A 24070-nucleotide genomic window follows, 5' to 3' on the forward strand; every position below is an offset into this window, starting at 1 on the left:
GGACCCTATGTTGTTTGCTACCATATCTAATCCATATTGAATCTCTTGAAAGCAATACAAATCACAAATACGTTTCAATAGTGATCAAGCATCAAAACGGCATTATGAACATAACAAGCAATCAACCCCAAATGAATAAGAAAATAGCAAACCGAGTAACTTTAAATCAAACCATTAGAAGTCGAAATTTCATCATTCACCCTAGGTATAAACACTTAGCAATGCATTCTTGCAATCAAAAGAAAAAGAAAAGAGTTGGAATCCATAGCAAAGATTTGAGAAAGAAAAGAAAAATACAACCCAAGAGTATAGTCTTTAATCTTCCTTCCGCTTCTCTTCCATCCAAAACTCCTCAAATCTCCTAAGAATAAGTCTTTATATAGTCCTCTTTAGGTTATCAAAGTCATGCACCTTGAAGGAGTCTATCATTCTTTGATCTGGATTGAAACGGGCTTAAAACGGCCTTTTCACGAAGCTTTGAACCCTACCGCGGTATACTTGTTGCGACAGACCCGTGAGCTTCAGATAGCAATTTCTGAAGCGGTCTTACAGCGGTATGCATTCTATTGTAAGACCGTGAGCTCCAGAAACTAATTCTTACAGCGGTCCTACAACGGTATGCATTCCGCTGTAGGCCACTATATTTCTTCCTTGGCCTCTTTCTTCTTCGTTTTTCACTTTTCACTCTTGTTCCACTTTCACTTTCTCCATCTCATTTCAAGTTGATAGCTGAACATGCCTTCAAAGTTTTATTTCCACTCCTATCATGCACCAAAATCATTTCTTTTTGTTCCATATTCACTTTGCATGTGATGTGTACCTATATTAACAATATTGAGCCCAAAATGAGTAGCAATCATGTTCATTGAATACTTAAATGCTAAGATTGAACCACTAAATAAGAGTGCAAAATATATTGATCACCTTTCCTGTTCCACCTTTCTCCATAACAAAGCATAAGGCTGTCATCCTCATCCTCAAGTACTTGGACTTGTGTGAGCATTGTGCTTATGAGCATGATTGTGGGGAGGGGTATTCCAAATCCAGCATATTATGTTGGAATATCACCCCTCTCCAAATCAAAATATAAGGGTGGCTGGCATCCTCATCCCAATTACCTGAGTTTGTGTTACAGCTTTCATGCTTATGAGCATGCTTGTAAGAAAATTCACCAAATTTTCTCATAATATTCATTTTGCCTGTTGTATTCCATGATGCATATTAAATAGTTGGACCCAACTAAAAGAAGATATAGAAACTAAAAAGATGTGAACATTTTTTGCTTCCTGTTTTTGGCAATCCTCTTAAATTTGTATTTCTAAGTCCTAACTTTAGTAAAACTTATTGTGTTTTGTTATGCTGATAGACATCTATGTTAGACAAGGCATGCATTTATACTTTGATACTGTTTGCCCTAAATTGTGTCTACCTTGATGCAGGCACGAGTGCTGGAGAAGTCGCCATCACTAAGTGATCTAAATGAACTTGTTTATGGACAAGTATGACAGCTATCCATAACCAGTCCTTTTTTATTTGGGATAATTGTAGTATGGTCCTGATTCTTTATTTGTGCTTGTGTATAGCTATAATTTTTTGTTTTCAGTTTAAGCTTATGATGGTTGAAAATTCTTATGATGATAAACCATTTCATACCATATGGATGAGTTCTACAAATCTTTGCATGATTTCAGAAAAAAGTTACTTTATGCTGTTAAAGTTAAACTCATAGTTCCTAATTCCAATTTTTTGGGTTCCTAAGGCAAGTTACATTTTTTTTTGTATGGTTTGCTTGTTACCCTTTGTATGCTTAAGATAGTTCAGAATTTGAGAAATTGAAGGTTAGCAAAAAGGAAAGAGTAAGAAAAAATAGAAGATGGAAGCATAAGTGATGATACCTAAGGAACAGGCACACCCCTTCATTGTTAGATTGGCTGAAAAAGCATATGCTTTGACTACTTCAAATAAATACATTGCACTCTATATATACAGGGAACTCAAACTTGCTAAGAATTTGATTCAGAGAGAAAAGTCTAGGCCAGCTCCAGCCCACAATATTACCTTTTCTGTTTGGTTGATTTCAAAACGGTTACAGTGCCCTGTCTAACTCCAGCTGGGATTAAATAAGCATTATCAGGATGTTATTTAACTCTCTCTCTCTCTCTCTATCTGGTATTTATTAGTACATTCATGCCTGTGTAAATTGTAAAGGAGTCTTGGGTTATTTGTTGGAACTGTGCTTTAGATTGATTCCCAATATTGAATTGGTTGATCAAATTCCCTTTGCTGTTGGATTTTTGGGTGGAGATCTAGCAGATATTAACTATATCTTAAGGAGCCAGTACTGTTTAAATCAGCTGTATCATTTCTGTCCATTTTTTCTCGTTTTCTGTTGCCTTGGCTGCATGCAATGCTAGGTAAAGGTTTGGACCTGGACCCTTTTTCTGGACTACTAAACCCCATTGAATCTGACCTAAAACTAGGGTCCAAACAGAGCCCTACTAGAGCAGCCACTCTAGATTCCACAGCAAGTTGGTGAAATACCTTAACAAAGTGATGTATATTGTAGTGCCCTGGCTGTGCTTGGCTCCTAGGAAATGTAGCATTTTTGCAGCCAATTAGGCCTATGGAATCGACTTGAGACATGGGGTCCCGGCATCCTTTGCCCAGCACTGGGTCTCAGTAATCAGATATATATTTAGTATCAGGCCTACCCTGGCCTGCCTTGGCTGTGCCCTCCAAAGAAATGTATTGTAACCACGGCCACTCATGTCAACAAGACCTTGGTGGGTTTTTGTTTCCATTGGGGCTGGAAAATTAGGGATATTCTAGTCCTTTGTCCAAGGTCTCTTCTAGTTGGTGAGGTGCTTGGGTTTGCTTTCTGGCTCCTCAATGAGGTTTTCCTCCCTGGTTTCCTTAGTTTCTTTCAATTTTTCTCCTCGCCCAACCATATAGTAGGCATTACTTGGTCTAGGCACAATTCAAGCTCTGGTCCTTACAGTTGATTGTCTCTGTTCGTCTATAGTCTTGTGGATGTGCTGGAAGCAGATATCCCATATGATATCAATTCCATTGGATGCTGGTAAGGGCTGATCGGATGTGGTTTCTGCTAACAAATGCAATGTGTGGGATCAAAGATAACTTTTGCATTAGTTATCATCCCCATGTGATTTCCTTACGTTGATGTGGTGAAACATATAAGGATAAACTGAAACTTAAAGCTTTCCTTTGATCCTTTAAACTGTTTGCTCCTCCATACAAGATCTTAACTTTTTTTTTTTATACTTCTGTTATCAGGAACACTTAAGTAGAGATGATTTATCATTCATCTTTTCACTCAAGGTGAGTCCTGTTTAAGCTTTCTTATTTGTTTATTGTGCTCACTGCCTGCTGGCTTGCTAGATACTAATCTGGCGTTTTCTCTATTGAGAATCATATTTTAATTATGTTTTATTGTGAACACTTCTTTTTGGTTTTAATTTTCACTTTATGTGTTTACCTATTCAATGATGTTATGTATTTAGATGGTGACACAGTCATTTGCTTATCACATATTAGCTGTTTTTTCATGCTTTTGAAATTACTGTTATTCTTGTTTGTTGATATTGCTTTCACACAGTTCTGGAAGTCTGTGATGTTTTGCATCGAGTATTAAGGATCTAGAAGGAAGAGATTGTTGAAGTTTGCCTCGAGTTTTGTCCTAGAAGATAGCAGAACCGGAAGGAGTATAAAAGAGTAGTTTTGGCTGAAGAAATTAGGTAGCTAGGGGTTAAGTGTAATTAGTACATTTTGTTGGGGTTAATATGTAATTTCCCTAAGTTAGTTAGTTGCCTAAGTGTGTCTGCCTCCTCTATAAATAAGAGGGCAAGGCAGCAGTCTAATTACTTCTCTCTCTTGTCAAGTTCTCTGTTTCTATTGTGAGTATTCTTTGTTCTAGAGAAAGTGAGGCATGTGTATTGTGTTCTTGAGTTTTCTTGGAGTGAACAAGGGTTGTACTTGAGCAATAGGGTTGAGAGAGGGCTTGGGCTTTGTACTGATCAGTTTCATCCTAATAAAAGGCTGCTCTTGGTGGGTGTTTGAAGGCTGGATGTAGGATTGCCAAAGGCATTCCGAACCAGGATAAATCTGTGCCTAATGCTGTTTGGTTTGATCTTTTAAATTCAGTTATTTTCTTTTCTGTTGTTCAGTTTTATGTTCTTACATTTACAGAGATAGAGAGATCTCGGTTGGATCCCTTGCGTAGTGACCATTTAGTGCTTTTAATGGTGACTGTTAGTTGAGGGTATTTTAGGTATTGTTATATTTTTAATTCCCTTGATGTAACCGTCCTATTGCCTATATATAGGGGGCTAGAGTTAGCGCTTAGGATATCATTCATTTTTTTTTTAGAAAGCTCTCTGTTGTAAACGAGTAGAGTGCTGTGTGTTGAAAGGAAAGGCTTTGTGTCAAGAAAAGTTCTTTGTAATCTCAAGAGAGAATAGTGTACTCGTGTGTGAGAGGAAGTGTGGGAACTTTTGTATCTGATTTCATTCATATTGGATTGCTCTCGGTACTGCTGGATATAGGACTGATTCTATTAGTTCAAACCAGGATAAATTCTCGGTGCTTTTCATGTGGTTTGATTGTTCTAACTCTATTATTCACAATTCTTTACTTTTTGTTTATATTGTGTGATTGTGCCGGTGAGTGAGAGTGTAAAGAGTGTTATATTTGTTGGCTTCTTAGGTGAATTAATAGACTATCAGTGCTCCCAATTGTAACAAAGTCTTTTATTTAATGTGTGCTCTCTTCAGTTGCAAGTTTTTGATATCATTGTTACCTCTGATTTTGCCACTTCACTTCTAGATAGTGATTTTTAATTCTGTATCTTTACATTATATTGCATTCGTATTTATCTCTTAAGGCTTTCTTCATTATGGCATTTATATAGTCTTGCAGCAAGATTTCTTAGTTTTGATTTCTTCTCATACCTCTTTATTCCACGAGCAAGACTCTTTTTGATTTCGGACTTTTTCCATTTACTCTCCTAGAACCTTTCACGTCATGTTTCGAATGGGAATAGCCATTTCTATCCATTTCTCTCCTAATGTCAAATCTCTTTCGCCTCACACTTTTTCTTTGAAAATAGCTTGTTTTTACCTTTTAAATCCTGCCATCTGATTCTTGTGCTTCATTCTGAATCATTTTTTCTTTTCCATTTTTTTGATATGGATGGCAATGACCACAAGTGTATGTTGAGTGGTCAGGCATTCTCTCAGACTTAAAAGAAACTGGCCTACCAAAAGACATTAAGAAGGCTTATTTATGCTCTTGATAGTGTTGGCTTATTCATTTCTTCTCTTTTCTCTCACCATAAAGGTATCACCTCTGATTTTTGGGTTATTTATATGATTTCAGCTGTCAAAAGATTCTGATTTTGGGTTATTTATATGATTTTTGATCTGAAATATTAGCAAAACCTTTCAAATATAGAAAGAGAAATTAGATACAATAAAATATGTAGAGGTCAAAAAGGAGAAAGAAAATTGGCAATTGTTAGCCTGAGATGGAGTGTGTTTCTATTGTGTACCTATTAGCAGATACATCAAGGTTAGCTATGTTGATGTGGAATATACAAAGCTTCATTATTGAATAGAAATACTAATTGAACAAGGGATAAACTTGCTCTTATTAAGAGACCTTTTAAGTAGGTGGAATATGCTGTGGGAGACACGAAATTTTTTCTGTCAGTGGAGATGGTCCATTAAAGTCTACTTTATAGAATGTTTCCCAACAGAAGTGAGTATGAGGCTCTTGAACCAACCTATCTCACGGTTGCTCAAGAGTGACGGGTGGTGTAGACAATTGTTTTTGGCGGATTTTTGAGGGTTAAGATCATGTTATAGTTCTTTGCCATCTTGCAGTGAATGGATATTGTTTGCGTGAAAGTGCAGAAGATTCTTTAGATTTAGGGGCTTGGAGAGCTGGTGTTGCTCAGGCATGGTCATGCAATAGAGTGCTGGAAAGCAGTCTAGCTTTCTGTAACTCCCAATATTGGCTTTATTTTTGTTGGAGTTAGAAATGTTCTTACTGCTAACAAGTTGGTGAAAGAAGATTCATGCAGTGAATTAACTATGACAGCCTGTTTGGAAACCTCAAAAACTCTGGAATTGGGTTTCCAATCCCATAGTTTCAATGAATTCTTGTGTTTGGAATGCAAGAAGTATAGGAATTGGAATTTCATTTTATCCTCAAAACTCTGGAATTACAATTCTGATCAAAGTTGGCCAAAATTGTCAAATAAAGAAATGGAATTATTAGGTCCCACTTATTTATTTACTTTATTTCCAATTCCTATACTTCTCGTATTCCAAACACAAGAATTCATTGAAATCTGTAATTACAATTCCAATCAAAGTTGGTCAGAATTGTCAAATAAAGAATTGGAATTATTAGGTCTCACTTATTTATTTACTTTATTTCCAATTCCTATACTTCTTGTATTCCAAACACAAGAATTCATTGAAATCTGGAATTACAATTCCAATCAAAGTTGGTCAGAATTGTCAAATAAAGAATTGGAATTATTAGGTCTCACTTATTTATTTACTTTATTTCCACAAATACCCTTTTCCATTCTATTTGTAATATTTATAGCATTTCTTATCTTCTCTTCTCCCTCTTGTTCTCTTTCTCAATCTTTTTGATATTAAATATTCTTATCTTAGTTGGAAGTTGTGAACAAATACTTGTTGAAATTGTATTTATAATATTTTTGGTAACATCTTATTTTAGTTATAACATTTTTAATGATAAAGTATCATGGTTATGTACATGATGACTATGTATTTATTTTTAATACTTAATATCTTCTTTTTTTTCTATGCTACAAGCGTATGTAACCTTGTAGAGAACATTTAAAAATTAAAATCAATTGTTTAATGTTGTATATTAATTTTTTGTTAATTGGGTTATTAAAGGTAATATGGTCAGATTACTTATTCATTGTATTTCCATCTCGATTCCAAACATGAAATAGTTAGAATTCTGATTATGTTGGAATGACTAAAACTATGGCATTGGAATTCCGATTCCACTGGAATTGGTTACAAATGAGCTGTCAGTTTTCTTTGTAATGCAGGCAAATTTTGAACTGTTCTCTTCTTGTTTCTGGATACTCATTTCTTGTTGAAATATGAGGTTTACTTTGAGGCATACAGAATATGTACAAATGTCTACAAACGGTATGAAGGTTGGTTAAAAAAAAAAAAATCCTAGTTTGGTGGAAATATCTCTAGCATTTGAGTAAATCCTCAGGATACATGCACAAAAGATCTGAGACTTGGCTTTCTTCTGTGGTATTGCAGACAGGTCCCTGTCTTAGTTGAAAAGTATAAGGAACTAACTCTAATTTCCCTGTATATGGGAATTTATGAGATTATTTAAGAATAAAGTATAAAGAAATGTTCCAATTTGGAGGGAGAAAATGATGCAGGAAAACTGAGTAACTTAAGATGAATGGGGATATTTATTGCTAGTAATTGGGAGGGCCAAGATAAATAGGTAAAGAGAATTATGAACGAACTTTGGGTTGTCTACCATTTTTTTTTTGTCAAATTAAGATTCTATAATTGTTCTGTGGATTATTTCCTTGGTGACAATAATAATATTTCTGCTAATACTTGTTGGGTTCTTTAACCAGCAGTGTCATTCTGTTCATGGTTTGCAGTCTTAGGGGGTGGAGTAGTTGGCAATCCTCGTTAGATATAGGCTATAAAGAATAGATCATATATACTAATACTTAGGGTTACTTGTTCGAAGTTCTTGTTTTATTTTCCTTTCTTAGGTGGCTAATGATTATCTATTACATTTGTGTCATGGTGTATTGGAATAAAATTAATTCATGTTGAGGATATAATCACAAATTAAAGAAGATAAAGGGTCGAAAAAGAAGATAGAAGAGCAGATAAAGATGCGGCTATCAGTTCCTAAAAATTAGAAGATGAAGCCTCTTCTTATCCGAAAGAATAGGAGAAAGTTTAGGAAATTTATCACTACCTATCTGTTGTTGTATTTGTATTTTAAATTCCTAGATTTTAGGAGTTTTTCTTCTATTTAAGTTTGTAATTTATATCTTTTGAGGGTGTGAAATTCAATTGTTCCGGATTCACCCTGATTTCCTTAGAGTGTTAATCTCTAAAACTCTTAAGTTTTACTTTGTTCATGGTATCAGAGTCGCTGGTCTGGTGATTGATTCCTTTTTCGTTTTTTTTTTCCTTCTCTTTCCACAACAAACCCGCAGCTCGATGACTGGTTCTTCAAACTCTAGCAAAAGTTCATCCCATTGTCCTACAACCTCTCAGATTATGCCGTCATTCATTACATCGATGGCTTCCGATCAACATACCCTTCAAATCACCCAACATCACCTCAATGGGATGAATTACCAGGAATGGTCGCAATTAGTTTTATTAGTTATGAAGGGCAGAGGAAAGGTGGGATACCTTACCGAAGAAGTCCTACAACCAGATCCAAAGGATGCAACTTATAATGCATGGGATGTGGAAAATTCCATTGCCCTGTCTTGGCTCATTAATTCAGTGGAGCCAAAGCTAGCAAGAACCTATCTATTTTATAAGACAACCAATGAGGTTTGGGAAGCAGTAAAAAACCTCTATTCGGACATGGAAAACACGATCCAGTGCTTTGAAGTTAGATTGGCCATATGCACAACTCGCCAAGGTAGTCTTTCAGTTACCGAATACTACAATTTTCTTTCTGGTTTGTGGTAGGAGATGGAATTATTCTATGAGGTTCGTTGGGAATGCACTAGGGATGGTGTAACTTATTCCAAGATGATAGAGAAAGAACGGGTCTTTGATTTCCTCTATGGACTAAATCCTAATTTAGATGAGGTTAGTGGGAGACTCTTAGGCTCAAAACCTTTTCCCTCTATCAAGGAGGCATTTGCAGAAGTTAGGAGATGATCTCAGCATCATCTGATGCTCCTATCCAGGGGGGTTCAACCTTGGTTGTCACCAAACCAAAACAAGGAGCAAATCGTGGAGATCCTTCTATGGAGAAGCAATGGTGCAATCATTGCCGAAAGCCCTACCATACCCGAGAAACATGTTGGAAACTGCATGGCAAGCCTGTTAATTGGAGAGGAAAGACTCAAAAGAAGTAGCAGACTGCTTATACTACAGATACAGAAGAAGGAGAAGGTAAGTCCTTTGTTTGACCCTAGACCAAGTGGAGATATTGCGGCAGTTATTCCACCAAACAAAGGTTTCAAAAACCTCAGATTTGGAAGAAAGGACCAATCTGAGAACCACTATCTCTAAACTAGGTAATCTTCAGAAATGCTTTGTATCTAAATTGGTAGATGATGATTGGATTGTGGATATTGGGGCCTCAAATCACATAACCGGAGTATTACAAAAGCTGATTGACTATAAACAGTACAATGTGATAAAGATGTCAAGGTGATAATGGCAGAAGATACAATTTCACATGCTAAAGGAGAAGGCTCGGTTTATCTAAATGGTTTATGATTAAAATCAGTACTTTTTGTGCCCAACTTGAGATGTAATCTCATATCAATCAGTAAACTTACGAGGGATCAGAACTGTAAGGTGATATTTATTCCGATTTCTTATATATTTTAGGATCTCACCTCGGGGAAGATGATTGGCAATGTTGAAGAACAAGAGGGTTTATACTACATGAAAGAGGCTGCTGGCAGTTCTACCTTGATTAGGTTACATAATTCTTTGTTTTCATCCACTGTCTCAGATTCTAGTATTAGGTTATGGCATAACCAATTAGGCCCATCCAAGCTTTAGATATTTGAAACTCTTGTATCCCCATTTATTGTCAATAAGAGGGATGATTTTTTTCAGTGTGAGCAGTGCATTTTATCAAAGCAAACAAGAACCCCTCATCCTATACATTCCTATAAACCAACAAAACGATTCTATCTTGTGCATAGTGATGTGTGGAGACCAACCAAAATCCCAAATCTTACTAACACTCGATGGTTTTTCACTTTTATAGATGACTATACCTGAGTGTGTTGGGTCTTCTTGTTAAAAGAAAAATCGGATGATTCTCAATATTTTTCAAACTTCTATCCACATCCTTCGTTCGGATAATGGTAGGGAATATTTTTCAGCCAAATTTGATAATTATCTAAGTGAGAATGGCATCATACATCAAAGTACATGTTCCTATACCCCTAAACAAAACAGGGTGGCCAAGAGAAAGAATCGTCACTTGCTTGAGACTGCTAGAACCCTTATGCTCACTAGCCAAGTTCTCTCTTCCTATTGGGGAGAGGCCATCCTCACTGCCTCCTACCCAATTAACCGACTTCCCACTCAGGTACTTGGCTTCAAAACCCCGTTGAGTACTCTAATTTCTTTCTATCCACTCCTTACTCGAATGCTCAATCCCTTGCGTCCTCGAGTATTTGGCTGCACTGTCTTTGTACATCATTACCACTCCAAATTACACCCAAAATCATTGAAATGTGTCTTCGTTGGTTATTTTCCCACACAAAAGGGTTACAAGTGCTATTGTCCTAGCACTAAGAAATTTTGTGTGTCATGTGAGGTCTCATTTTTCGAGAATCAATTCTACTACTCTCACCCTTCACTGCAGGGGGAGCCTCCAAGTGCAAAGCAAGGTGAGAGTAGTAGTGTCGGTGCTGGTTTTTTCTTGCCTGAGACAATCCAAAATAGTACTCTTAATCATGTACCTAATCAAGGGGGAGAACAACCATCCTCAAACTTGCAAATGCACCTGCCTAAGCCTCCTCTTCAGGTGTATTCACGCAGGAAGACCCTGCAACAGCAAAACCAATCATCAACCCCGGTGGAGGATTCCGAAATTGAACCAAAACAGGATGACAAGTCACTACCAAATGCTGTTACAGTAGAGGGTGCACATGAAATAGATAATTTGGAGCCAAAATTACAGAATTTGGATGTTCCTATTGCTTGGAGGAAGGGGGTAAGATCATGTACTAAGCACCCAATCTCTAATCACTTGGTCTATTCACGATTATCTCCAAGTTACAGGATGTTTACAACAAAAATCGATGAAGTCCAGATTCCTAGAAACATTAATGAAGCTCTTCAAAGCCCTCCTTAGAAACATGTAGTGATGGAAGAGATGGAAGCTCTTGCAAAGAATGGTATATGGGAATTGGTGAGTTTACCTCAAAATAAAAGTGTGGTAGGTAGCAAGTGGGTTTTTACAATTAAATATAATTCTAATGGAAGTATTGCTAGACATAAGGCTAGGTTAGTGGCCCTAGGATTTACCTAAACTCACGGTATTGATTATGATGAAACTTTCGCACTAGTTGCAAAGCTTAATTATATCCGTGTGTTACTGTCAATTGCAACAAATTTAGATTGGGAATTGCATCAATTAGACATAAAGAATGCCTTCCTCAATGGAGACCTTGAGGAGGAGATGTACATGAAGGCACCTCCTAGTTTTGAAGAAAATGGAAAGGTGTGCAGGTTGAAGATATCATTGTATGGGAAAAAATAGTCCCCTAGAGCATGGTTTAGAAGGTTTAGCTCAATCTTGAACCTACTAGGATATAAGCAAGGGCATTCGGATCACACGTTATTCACTAAACATGCTACAAATGGCTCAAAACTATCATAATCATGTATGTTGATGATATTATTATCACAGGTGACAATTAGCAGGAAATAAATATTCTTAAGGGCCAATTGTAGCAGTCATTTGAAGTCAAAGATCTTGGAAAGCTGAAGTACTTCCTAGGGATGGAGATAGCAAGGAGTAAGGAAGGTATCTATATCTCACAAAGGAAGTATATACTTGATTTACTGAAGGAAACAGGTAAGTTGGGCTGCAAACCAGCTAGCACTCCCCTGAAACCTAACTGGAAATCTAAGGAAAATAAAGCAAACTCTACTGTGGATAAGGGAAGATTTCAGAGGTTAGTGAGAAAATTGATCTACTTAACTCTCACACGATCGGATATCACCTATGCGGTAAGTGTAGTAAGTCAATTTATGCATGCACCCACTAATAAACACCTTAATGCTGTCCATCGTATCCTAAGATATTTGAAAGGAAGCCCTCGTAAGGGAATCTTATTCAAGAAGAATGAAGATCAAGGAATTCAATGCTTTGTAGATGCTGATTGGGCAGGATCGTTGGAAGATAGTAAATCTACTTCAGGTTTTTGTACCAAGGTATGGGGAAACTTGGTGACATGGAGAAGCAAGAAGCAAAACGTAGTGGCTAGAAGTAGTGTTGAGCCTGAATATAGAGCCATCGCATAAGGTATATGTGAGATCATGTGGCTGGAAAAATTGATGGAAGATCTGAAAATTGAAAATTCTACTCCTACAAAGTTATGACAGATCTTAAGAGATCTGATCGAGTTATTCCTAGAATTCTGGGTAGAATTCTATAGAATAAGAGAAATATCGAGGGGGAAGGAGAAGAATAGAGACACGGGAGAGATTCCAAGAGACAGAGAAGTAAAGAATTAAGAGGGATATTGTAAGAATGAATTTCAATTCAATATTCAGATACTTCAAAATGCGGGCGGGCGTAGATTTTATACCCTCACACCGCTTACAACCATTCCCGCTCAACCAGAGCACATGCCTAACTAACTTCTGTTTTATTCTCTCCTCCACTTGCATTCTACATTTATGTAATCACCTTTCTAAGCATTGCTGGAACATAACAAGTTATAATGTGATAGCAAGTCTTCTATAAGTATAGTAAATAATCCGGTTCAGCATGATCGGATGAAACATGCGAGGATAGATAGACATTTTGTAGCATCTCGCATCGAACGATAGGAAGGACTGGAACAACTTACCCTGATGGGCTTACGCAAACTTCCTAGGGGTCACCCATTCTTGAGCTTCCCCAGTTCAAGTACACTTAACTTGGGAGTTCTTTGCCTACATTCAGCCCAAAAGGTATCCAGTTGGTGTTATTTCCTTTTTTACTTATTCTCGATATATACTACCCTTCTCTAGGCTCTTGGGGTATCACATTCTCCCCCTTCCCCCCCCTTAAACACATGACGTCCTCATCATGCGACCTTACAACTAGTCTCATATCTTCTCCCCTTTGGGGGCTGCCATCCTAGAAGCCTGCCAGAAGCCGCTCCTTGTACAGGCCCTCGAGCCCCGGCGCCACTCCCCGCCCTCATCGGATCGCCTTCACCAAGGGTCGACTTTGATACCACCTGTAACATTCTGCATCGAGCGATAAGAAGGACCAAAATAATTTACCCTGATAGGCCTACGCAAACTTCCTAGGGGGTCATCCATCCTTGAGCTTCCCCAGCTCAAACACGCTTAACTTGGGAGTTCCTTGCCTACATTCAGCCCAAAAGGTATTCAGCTGGTATTATTTCATTTTTTACTTATTCTCGATATTACTACTCTTCTCTGGGCTCTTGGGATATTATACATTTCATTAAGCAAATGATCGAAGAAGGTGATGTAAATTTGGTATATATACCTACAGGTATCCAAGAAGCAGATATTCTAACTAAAGCCATGAATAAACAAGGTTCTGATCTAATTAGAGGCAAGCTGAGAATGATAGATATCTATTCGCCAACTTGAGGGGGAGTGTTGAGAATATAATCACAAATTAAAGAAGATAAGGGGTCGAAAAAGAAGAAAGAAGAGCAGATAAAGATGCGGCTATCAGTTCCTAAAAATTAGAAGAAGATGAAGCCTCTTCTTATCCGAAAGAATAGGAGAAAGTTTAGGAAATTTATCACTACTTATCTGTTGTTGTATTTGTGTTTTAAATTCCTAGATTTTAGGAGTTTTTCTTCTATTTAAGTTTGTAATTTGTATCTTTTTTCTTCTATTTAAGTTTGTAATTTGTATCTTTGAGGGTGTGAAATTCAATTGTTCCGGATTCACCCTGATTTCCTTAAGAATGTTAATCTCTAAAACTAAGTTTTACTTTGTTCAATTCAGTCTCCCTTTCAGAACTTTAATTTCCATTAATTATGGTTGTAGTTTGTAGCCATATTCTTTTGCCTGAAATGTGATGAAGTTGCTTAAGATATTCTATGTTCATGCATGGGCAGGTGGCAGGCAATGCAACACTCTATGGTGTTTGTTTACATGTGCAAGAAATTGTTCAGAGGGCACCTACTATTTTTGGTGCTGCATCACCCATTCCCCAATCATCTAGAGGGTTTAGTCGCTTTCTGGTTGCTGCTCCTCGCTGTTATTGTGTTCTAACAAGAGTTCCATTCTTTGAACTGCATTATGAAATGCTGAACAGGTTAGTTTAATTTTTTAGTGTCATCTGTTATTACATGATGCTCTTGCTTCTGAGTCTTCCTGGACATAGGAAATCCAATGTTTACTTATACAGTTGTGGGTATTTTATTTACTTGGATGCAGTATCATTGCACAGGATCGTTTGAATCGTATAACACAGGTTGTCAGTGAAATGTCTCTGATTGATTATGTTCCATCAGGAGAAAAGGTTCTTAATCCAATGAATGGGAATATTGACTCCCCATATGACATCTCTTCCACTGATTGGATGGGTTCTGCAATACCAATTGGTAACGTGTTAGCTCATACTGCAGCCGCAGCAGGCATTATATTAGATGATGAAGTCCCTTCATCTTCTAGTAGGTGGGAATCTCTCTCTCCTGAAAGTGGTAGCGGCAGTGAGACTCCAGATCACTTCCAAACAAGGGAAGTAGGGAAGGATGGAAGAAAAAATCTGCATTACTTTGATGACTCTGCCTCTGAGGCCTCAGAAAATAGGTCTGATGGTTTAGATAGAACAAATGGAAGCTATGATAATGGCCAAACTCCTATGGAGCTCGGGCCTTATACCCGGCGCCGAAGTAGGACGTTGGATCATCTGGAAAGTCCTGAGTCATTATTCAGGTATTGCGTTTAAATATATCCTTACAACCTACTCTGCTGTGTTGCTGGTAAGGTCAACACAAGTTAACATTGTTTATTTCACTAATATTGGGTGCATTTCTTTACTTAATCTTCTGATTCTTTTGAAGTTTCTTCCTGCTTTCCATGCTGTTGACTTTTTAACTTACAGAGTTATCCTTTTTATTGCTTGCTAATTTGTTCTTCTCCAATAAACTCATTACATTGACAATTTTAAGTTGTTCTTCTCCACCATGTTCATTATATTGACTGGCATTTTAGAAACATATTTTCTGACCTTGGCAGTCCAGTGAGAAGCATTGGTTCAGAGGATGAAGATGATGAAATCATTTTAAGCCGTGAAAAAGAGGCAGGGGATGAGATAATAATGGAATGGGCTAGGGTTGGTTTACTTGGCTTCCTCTGGTTGCAAGTTTATATAATAGTTGTGCTATTTTGATTACCATAGTCATTCTATTTTGTGATCTCCTTGGCAGGATAATAAAAATGATATGCTGCAGATAGTTTGTGGTTATCATGCTATGCCTATTCCTGCCTGGGGAAGTGAAATAGTTTTTCAGCCCCTTGAGCACCTACAGGCTATTGAATATGGGAGGCCTCAACTATCTGCTCTTGGATTAAGTGAAAAATTTCTAGAGCAAAAGTTTCAGTTGTCACCGGGAGCTGCTGAGGTATAATATTTTGTTTCTGATTAGTTGCCAGAATTTGTTTCTTGTAAATTTATTTTTAATCTGTCCTGGATGTGGTTAACTTTTTCAAGGTTAATCTGAAGTTAGCTGGTGCTGAGGAAGCTCTGGCTCTCTCAATATGGACAACTGCAACAATTTGTCGAGTTCTCTCCCTTGAAACAGTAATTTTCCTTTCCTGAAAAAGTAGATGCACAGAATGCATATTAGCCAAGATGTTTAAATGTCTGCTTTTAGAACGATCTCTGTAGTAACACATGGTTTGGTCTTACCTCCTATCTTGTGATTAATTTGTGTTCGGCATATCTTTCTCTGATGCTTGGGAAGATTGATGAATGACATCAATAATCATTTAAAACAACTCAATTTTAAAAATCTACATAAGAACAGCTTGATTTTAGAGAATTCAACCTTTTTGCTAGTTTGAGATCTTGTAATTAGGAAAAAAAAATCAAGATGAGACTAGTAAATGAAATCTTCCTGCAACCATATTATTTTTGTCTTGGGTCAAATTAAACCATGAAATACCAATATCTACCTGAAATTCGATCTTCTCAGATTTATGATTGTCTTTGTACTTGGGCTCTAGGCTTTGGCTGAGTTTATAAAAAGAGAAGTTACCTGCATTAGATATCATTGTGAAGCAAGAAAATAAAAAAAATTATTCTCCCTCTTAAGTGATAGCATGCATATTATCAAGAAATCAAGGAAGCATGAAACTCATTCATGAATGGAGTTTTTGAAGTATAATTTTATTTCACTTGGTTTTATTTTTCTTTACACACCAACTTGTTTGACATATTCTCCCTACCCCCAGGGGGAATAGTGTCATTTTTTCTCTGGTTACCTTGCATGCTACTCCTACAGTTAGTCCAACTTTGAACTCCTTGGAAGAAAAGTGGGCTCGGGTATTAGCTTTTATGATTCACTAGGTCCCCAAGCTTCATTCTGTGATAATCTCATTCCAAGTGGGCACACTAGGCATTTGGCTCGTGATAAATCTTGCACTTGGTACTTGTGACTTGTGTCAGGTTGCTTAACTGACCCTGTAACTCTGTGGCTTCTGTCTCTACCGTGTTTTATGTTATAAGTCTTCCCAAATAGGATAAGATTTAAAACATTAATTTTGTTAAGGAATTTAGTAGATGTGTTTTATTTCTTGAATATTCTTAAAAATTTTCATGATTAAATTGCAGTCCTATTATTATGCAGGTAGGATCAGTTTTGAGTCTCTAATAGTTTACAGTGTTTCTAAGGCCTCTAAATAGGTTTTTTATTCACGTTGATGTTAAGTAAAGATGAATGAGGTGCAAGCACAGTTTGTAAAGATTGATCTTCTTTTTCCTATCAATGTCATTTTCTTGTCTAGTACATCTCTTTTATAAGTCTTATATTATATTTATTTTTTCTTCATTTTGTTCACTCCTCCGTCTCTTTCTCCTTCTCTTTTGTGAATGAAAGGCTCGAGACATGCAATGTAGTGGCATCTCCTTTGTTCTCTATTTGCCTCTTCCTTGTCTCTACTCTTTAGCTTGTTTGCCCATTACACACTTGAAATTCTTTTGAGAACTAAGTGTCAGCTCCTGGAGGATCTGACTGGAATTTCCCGATCAATAGAAGGATCAAGAGAGAATTAGAGAGAGATCAGAGAGGTTTAGGGAGAAGAGAAGATACAACAGAGAGAGAAGGAGAGAAAGAGGGAGAGGACAACCGGAATTTCCAGAGATTTTTCATATATGCCGTGGGGTGTAATCAGCTCTTATTTATAGCTGATTCTAACCCCTCTCCTCCCCCCCCCCCCCGGTGCGGTAACCGCTTACATGTTCTGGGAATGTACAAGCTGCTCAATGCAGCAACAAACTAAGTACAGCCCTTTACTGCATACTTTCTAATATACTACTCTCCTCCTCTAGTATATTCTAATTACAGTATTTCCCTCTTATCTTGCTAGTACATGCCACTAAGTTACATAATTTGCTCTTTATAGTTAGTTTTATCATGGAAGGTATCATGATAACTAAATCTACGTCCTCGGGACAGTCACTAAATACCTGTTGATAGTCTAACAATCTATTGTGTATTAAAACAGAATGCCGAAGCAATCACTTGTGCATGTATATGGTTGCATTAAGTGGTTCCTTCTAAACTGATTGGGGATGCCAATCTACTCAACTATACCGTTTAATTACCTCATTTTTTTTCTTCTCCCATGTATATCTTCTCCATCATCCAGATGGATTTGCTTTCCTTCTTGAATAAATATATAATAGGCTTTTAATTTTTGCTCTGTCGATGAGATCATCTGTCATCTGGCAAGTAACTTTTTTTTTTTTTTTTTTATCTCTTACTACTTCTCTTGGCAAGAAATAGTTAGGGTGACATCATCTGTGTGCCAATTGATGCATTTGCATCATGTTCATTTAATATCCAAGTGGACACTTACTAGAGCAAAATAATAGAAACATCTAGTGGGATGCTAAAACAAACCTTTACTAGATGCTGAAACAGACCATTACTACAGACACCAAGGAAAACCAAACATATACTGCACTCCTCAAAGCCTCTTAAATTTTTTTTGTAAGACTTGAAACATACAATCTAAAAGGAAATATTATCAAGGAGGCTAATTGAACTACTGCTGGTTGAAGCTCTAACTGAATGATGTTACTTCCTTGTGAATGGTCTTGTGCTAAGGTTATGTGAATTGTGCATCTTCAATACTCTGTAACAAAATTGCCTCAGCTCCTCTTTGTTACTTAACACCATGCTCCTACTTAACAAACTGGTTGACGTATGTGAGTGAAAACTTGAATCCCAGCATGAAGTTGATATTTCTGCAAATATGATTTTGCACTTTACTGATCCATGTCTCTATTAATATTTCTCCCACTCAGGTTCTTTTATTGATTGCTGGGGTATTGCTGGAAAAACAAGTTGCAGTATTGTGCCCAAATCTAGTAATATTATTTTCAGAAGTCATTTTGTCAATCTTAACATTATTAGCCTCTTCTCGAGTACTTATATGCTTATTCATTTTCTATTTCTTAAACACAGTAAATAACTAAGAACCTTCTTCAACTGTTTTTTGATTTGGATCATGAAATTTCACTTTTGCAGGGTGTTCTATCAGCTGTTGTCTTGTCTTTTATTCCTATGATTCGTCCATTTGAATGGCAGAGTTTATTTCTTCCAGTAAGTTATGTAATATCCAGCTGCTACTTCATCTGTCTTAAAACTTTGATGCATTAATGTGCTTCAACCTTGCCATTGCTCTTATTTGCTATAGATAAATCATCATACTTTAACACCTTTCTACAATATTACATAGTAAATAACAAAAACAATACCAAACCTTAAATTTCAATAGGTTGTTTCAGTTACTTGAATTCTCACTCACCAATCATTTCTGTTTATGATCAAAACTTTTGAAAGGCCACTATATCCCGCGTCATGTCTAATAGTTCTCCACCAAGTTTTCTTTGGTCTCCCTATACCTCTTTTGCCACAAATTTTTTTTTATTGGTCCGTGTCTTACGTGTTTAAACTATTTAAATGTGGCTTGCACATTTTATCTTAAATAAATGCCACTCAAACCTTATTACCACTAAGTTTAAGACATCCTTAATAATCTATCCATCTTTTTAAATGCTTAATTTAAGACATCTGAGCCAATATTTTCATAGAATAGCTTGTTTTCAAGTGTTGCAACAACATCTTCTACACTTATATTTTTACTAAAGTTACATTTTTCTATATTCAGTTTTTAACCTTCTCAACTTGAAACCTTTGGGTTATATGTGTTCCTCTATAACTTGAACGTAGTATTTATGTCTTATTTTGTCTTATCTATCAGGGTAATGCTATCTTCCACTAATAGACACCAAAAGACCTCTTATTAAATGTATTTAATAAATTTATCCTTTAGTAGAGTAAAGAGGTAAGGGCTCAGTATAAATCCTTGATGTAATCTGATTGTAGTTAGGAAAACCTCAATATCTCCTCCACAAGTCCTATCACAAATTTCTACTCCGTATTTTGGTGCATTTTACATTAAAAGAACTGAGAGCTTTTTATAATTAAAGGGCATCATTGTTGAGAGATGATTCCCTCATAGCCCTGGTACCATTGTGCAGTTTGTTTGCAAATATTTGGTTAAACTTGTTTTGATTGGTTGATCTATTTTATAAATGGTTCACCCTATGCTAGGTGGTTCCTTTTGTTTTACATAGTTTACTAGTGGAAAATAATTGTTCCTTGGTTGTGTAATTTCTCTACTGTTCAAAGTTTAACATGTTCACCAGATGATCTTGTTGTGAGGTATCAATTATCAATAGTTCAGTCCGATCGGCCATATTTATAGCTTCATACTAAGCTTTCTACATCTTTTTGCAGGTTTTGCCAGGGAAGATGCTTGATTTTCTTGAGGCTCCTGTTCCTTTCATAGTAAGTTTTGATCTTTTTTCTTTTTTAATAAATCAAGAATGTTATACCAAAAAGAACTTCCAAAAAAGGGGCTGACCTGTGTGCAATTGAAACAGTGATAAAACCTTTATGGAAATGAATTGCTCCACCCCCCCCCCCCCCATGCACGCGCGCACACACACACACACAAAAAAAAACATTATTCCTTCCTAACACAAATGTGCTGCATCACAAATTGAGGATTGAGAAGGTCTAAAGTGTGTCTAAGCCTTGGAGAACTCCAACCCTAAACGAATAGAAAATCTCTCATTGAAACTTGCATAACCCTAGATGTCAATTGCCAAGTAAATGACAAAAAGAAGTTCCAAATTTATTTAGCCACAGGAGAGTGAGAAGTAGATGATCTGTTGAATCTTTGCCTTTTTTGCACAAAGAACACCACTAGATTACACCTAACCTCACCTTCTAAGATTATCCACTGTAAGGATGGCATTGAAAGAAGAAAACTACATGAGAAAAACAAACTCGTGAGAGCTCTCAATCTCTAGATGATTTCCCAAAGAAAAGTCATGCCTTAATCACTAAGAATACCATAGACTTAACGAACCAAGAGGCATCTACCCTATGAATTCCTCTAGACCAAGTTGTCCTCAGATTTGTTTGACAAAGAATGCTTATGAAATATTCTGAAAAAGATGGCATCAAATTATTCTCCGAGACAAAAAAATGTCTATAAAGATCTCATACAAGGGTCTATGACCACACCAACCATCTAACCAGAATCTAGTTGATGTGGTCAAATTATAGCTGCTCCGACATGGGGTATTGTTTGCTTTGGCTTAAAAACCCATGGGTGTTGCTGCATAATTTTGTCTTGAAAGGGGTCTTCATGGGGAAGTCGAGTAGCCCTTTGCTTATATAACACAACTCACCCTTAAATTATAGTAGTGTAGGATTGTTCCCCCTCAATAAGTACGGGGCCCCCATTAAGGGTGAGTTGTGTGTACAGGTGAGTCGGTAAGGGTTCCCACAGAGACACTATATGATGTGGTCAAAAGCTCATTGGCGTGGCACATGGTTGTCTTGAAAAGGGGGTCCTTGTAGGGTTACAATATTATTTATGGTGACTCTTAACCTAAATCCTTAACTTCACTACACTCTTGGGTTGATTAAGCTTTATAATTGAATTGAAACTTGATGAAGGAGAAGCCACACTGTCTGCCTCCAGTTATAGCTCTCCACCAGGCTTTGCAATGGCTTTGCTGCCTGATGAGGAAATCCATTACATTGTAAATATGGTTAAGGTCAAAGCTAAGAAGTCCATAATATCACTTAGTGTTGAAGGATATTCAGCATCTGTGGCATACTTGCACGAGCATCAGTTGCAGCGAGAAAGTCCACTTTAGTGGATGCTCCAAATTTAAAGAAACTTATCCTAATTGTCATCTACTAACATGAGTCATATGACCTCCTAATCGTCTTCTACAAACACAAGTATATCGATAAAATTCTTTGATTTGCAAGATTCATTGTTTCACTTTTTAATATCCTTCTGAAAACACAACAATTTTTTTTTTTACCATGGCTGTTTTATTTTTGTTTTTCAGGTTGGCATACAGCATAAACCAGCTGATTGGAAGATAAAAACTTCTAACTTTGTTCAAGTTAATTTGGTTAAAAACCAGGTTTGTTAGGATTTTTTCTCCCATCTTGGGTAATCTCATTTTCTGTTATAGTGGCCTTTGTGGAGAAGCATTTGGCTTTTAGCTGCATAATTGTCTTATTTATTTGCTTTTTGTCTTTTGGCTGAAAATAAAGAGTTCCTCCCAAAAAAACATGAAGGGATATTATGTCCTATGAAATTAATGTTCGATAGAGCCAGATGACAAAATCCTGTTCTCAATTAGATGCATCTTGAATAGGCTTTCCTAATATTTTGCTAGGCAATCAACTACTCAGTTCGCTTTGTGTTCATAGAGTATTTAGCTATTAGTCTCTCATGGAGGTCAACTTTATTTCCTTGAATGTTTGAGCACCAGGATACTTAACAATTCCTGATATTCTCAATATGGAACTTTGTGCAGGGTTGTGATTTACTTGTAGTTCAAGATTTATCTGCTCACTCTTTTCTATTGTTGTTTTTGAACGAAACGCTACAATTTTATAAATTTATTTCCCAATTGTCTCATCTCAATAGTGTAAAGCTTTGATTTTTGAGTGCATGCAACATCAGGATTCATTTTATCAACTAATGGTATGATCTTTTTCGTGTTGTTTATCATTATCATGTTATTGCAGTGTGTTTGAGTTGGATATTATATGTTTCCTCTTACCTGGATACAGAGCATAAGAAATAGTGATATATCCATTTTTTTTTTTTTAGCTTTAATAAGCTAAGAGATCTTGTCCCTTGTCATCATGTGATGATTGCTTAAAATACCATTACTGTATATATTTCTCTACCTCAGTGCTACCACAGTATGTTACACTATTTTGCGAAGTTGATGAAATTTAGTGTATTCTTGATCTGTGATTTGGTTCTAACTCATTTGTCTAAATGTGTCTATCTGTCCAAAATCATCATCCTGTTGTACAACCTAAAGAACTACATTAGATCATTAACTCTACTCTCTGGCATCTTTAAACATGAGAAAGATGCATGCAATTTCCGAGGCCTTAATTTTTGTGCATGTAGAAACATGGCTCTGTTGAAACTGGTATAGGAGCTGAATTTCAATTTATTGAAGTGTACTTAGAGTGAATCTCAACCCTCTTTTGGGTATTGTTTTGTAAAAGCTGCCTTACTTAAGCATAACAGAAAATGGCACGGGTATGTCAAGACTCTTAATATATACCCAGCTTGCTATGCCTTCCAAAAGTAATTATATCCCTTTCTCTTTCTGTAGGTAAAAACATGTCACTTACCTGCACTTCCTCGGCGTAAAGAGCTCATCTCCAAACTACGACCAATTCATACTAGGCTGTCCTCTGAAAACCCTGTTGCTACCAGGCATCCTGTATATAGATGCAATGAAGTGCAGGTATTCTTCTTCCCAATTAACACCACAGGAAGTCTGGACACATATCTGTTTATTGAAAGCAAACAGGTTTAATTTTAATAGAAACATGAAAAGGTAGTGCCATAGTCAACAATCTTGATTTCAATCACTTAGATGTTCTATCTTCCCTGGAGATTGCAGAAATCCCATATACATTTATATGTTTCCTCATAAACACAGGAGAGGGAATTCTATATGAAACATCTGACACTCGCAGAAAATTATAGAATGAGGAGAGGAAGATGTATATTGATGGGCATCTTCACATAGTTCTATGTCATTTGATAGTGATGTTTGCTACTAAATATATGTCAAACCTGAATGCTAGCTATTAGATCCTTTTTAAATCCTTTTTGAGTCATCAAGATCATTTATGAATTGGTGGATGTATAAATCTTGAACCTAAGGGCCCCATTTGAAAGAGCTTCTGGTTTTCTGTTTTCATTTTTCATTTTCAATTTTTTGTGTTTAGTTTTCATTTTCATTTAAAGTGAAAATTTTAACTTTGTTTTGTGCTGTTTTGTGTTTGATTCTTCGTAAATTTTTTGTATTCTTTTCTCCCCCACCCCTTCGACAGGCAGCAACTGGAGGTCACAAAGGATGCTGGAAACTCCTCCAGTGAGTAGTGGTTGCCGGCAGCCCCTTCAGTGGTGATTGCCAGCTGCCAGCAGTTGCTGGGGGTTTCGGTCATTAGTGAGGGGGGTGGGGGAGGGAAGAAAATGAAAATTGTGAGAACACTTTTTTTTTTTTGTTTAAAAAAATTTTAAAACAAAAATGAGTATCCAAATGCAATTTTCTGTTTTGGTTTTAAAAATAATAAAAACTGAAATTGAATGACGCAGCGTGTAACGTGTGTGTGAAAAAAACACACCAAAATAAACCCTTGAAAGAACAAACTTCAATGGCCGAAGTTTAACTTTCAAGAAAACGTAAAAATAAGACTGTTTTGTTAAGAAAACCCAAATAA

The 24070-nt window shown here is 36.6% G+C and overlaps 1 protein-coding gene across 3 annotated transcripts in view; it reads left to right on the forward strand.

Annotated features, from left to right (window-relative positions):
- The window catches only part of LOC127814175 (uncharacterized), a 43078-nt gene that overhangs the window by 12704 nt on the left and 6304 nt on the right, over positions 1-24070 (forward strand). For 2 of the 3 annotated variants that reach the window (XM_052355482.1, XM_052355483.1), the window contains 12 exons: positions 1440-1499; positions 3295-3339; positions 14096-14295; positions 14418-14918; positions 15222-15318; positions 15413-15607; positions 15697-15786; positions 18517-18579; positions 18740-18814; positions 20015-20065; positions 21652-21729; positions 22951-23085. In XM_052355482.1, the coding sequence (XP_052211442.1) occupies positions 1440-1499; positions 3295-3339; positions 14096-14295; positions 14418-14918; positions 15222-15318; positions 15413-15607; positions 15697-15786; positions 18517-18579; positions 18740-18814; positions 20015-20065; positions 21652-21729; positions 22951-23085 (1590 nt within the window). The remainder of the gene's footprint in view (positions 1-1439; positions 1500-3294; positions 3340-14095; positions 14296-14417; positions 14919-15221; positions 15319-15412; positions 15608-15696; positions 15787-18516; positions 18580-18739; positions 18815-20014; positions 20066-21651; positions 21730-22950; positions 23086-24070) is intronic. The other variant, XM_052355484.1, reaches the window with a different exon arrangement.

The sequence above is a fragment of the Diospyros lotus genome, chromosome 12 (genome assembly GCF_014633365.1).
Source record: "Diospyros lotus cultivar Yz01 chromosome 12, ASM1463336v1, whole genome shotgun sequence".
NCBI lineage: Eukaryota > Viridiplantae > Streptophyta > Magnoliopsida > Ericales > Ebenaceae > Diospyros > Diospyros lotus.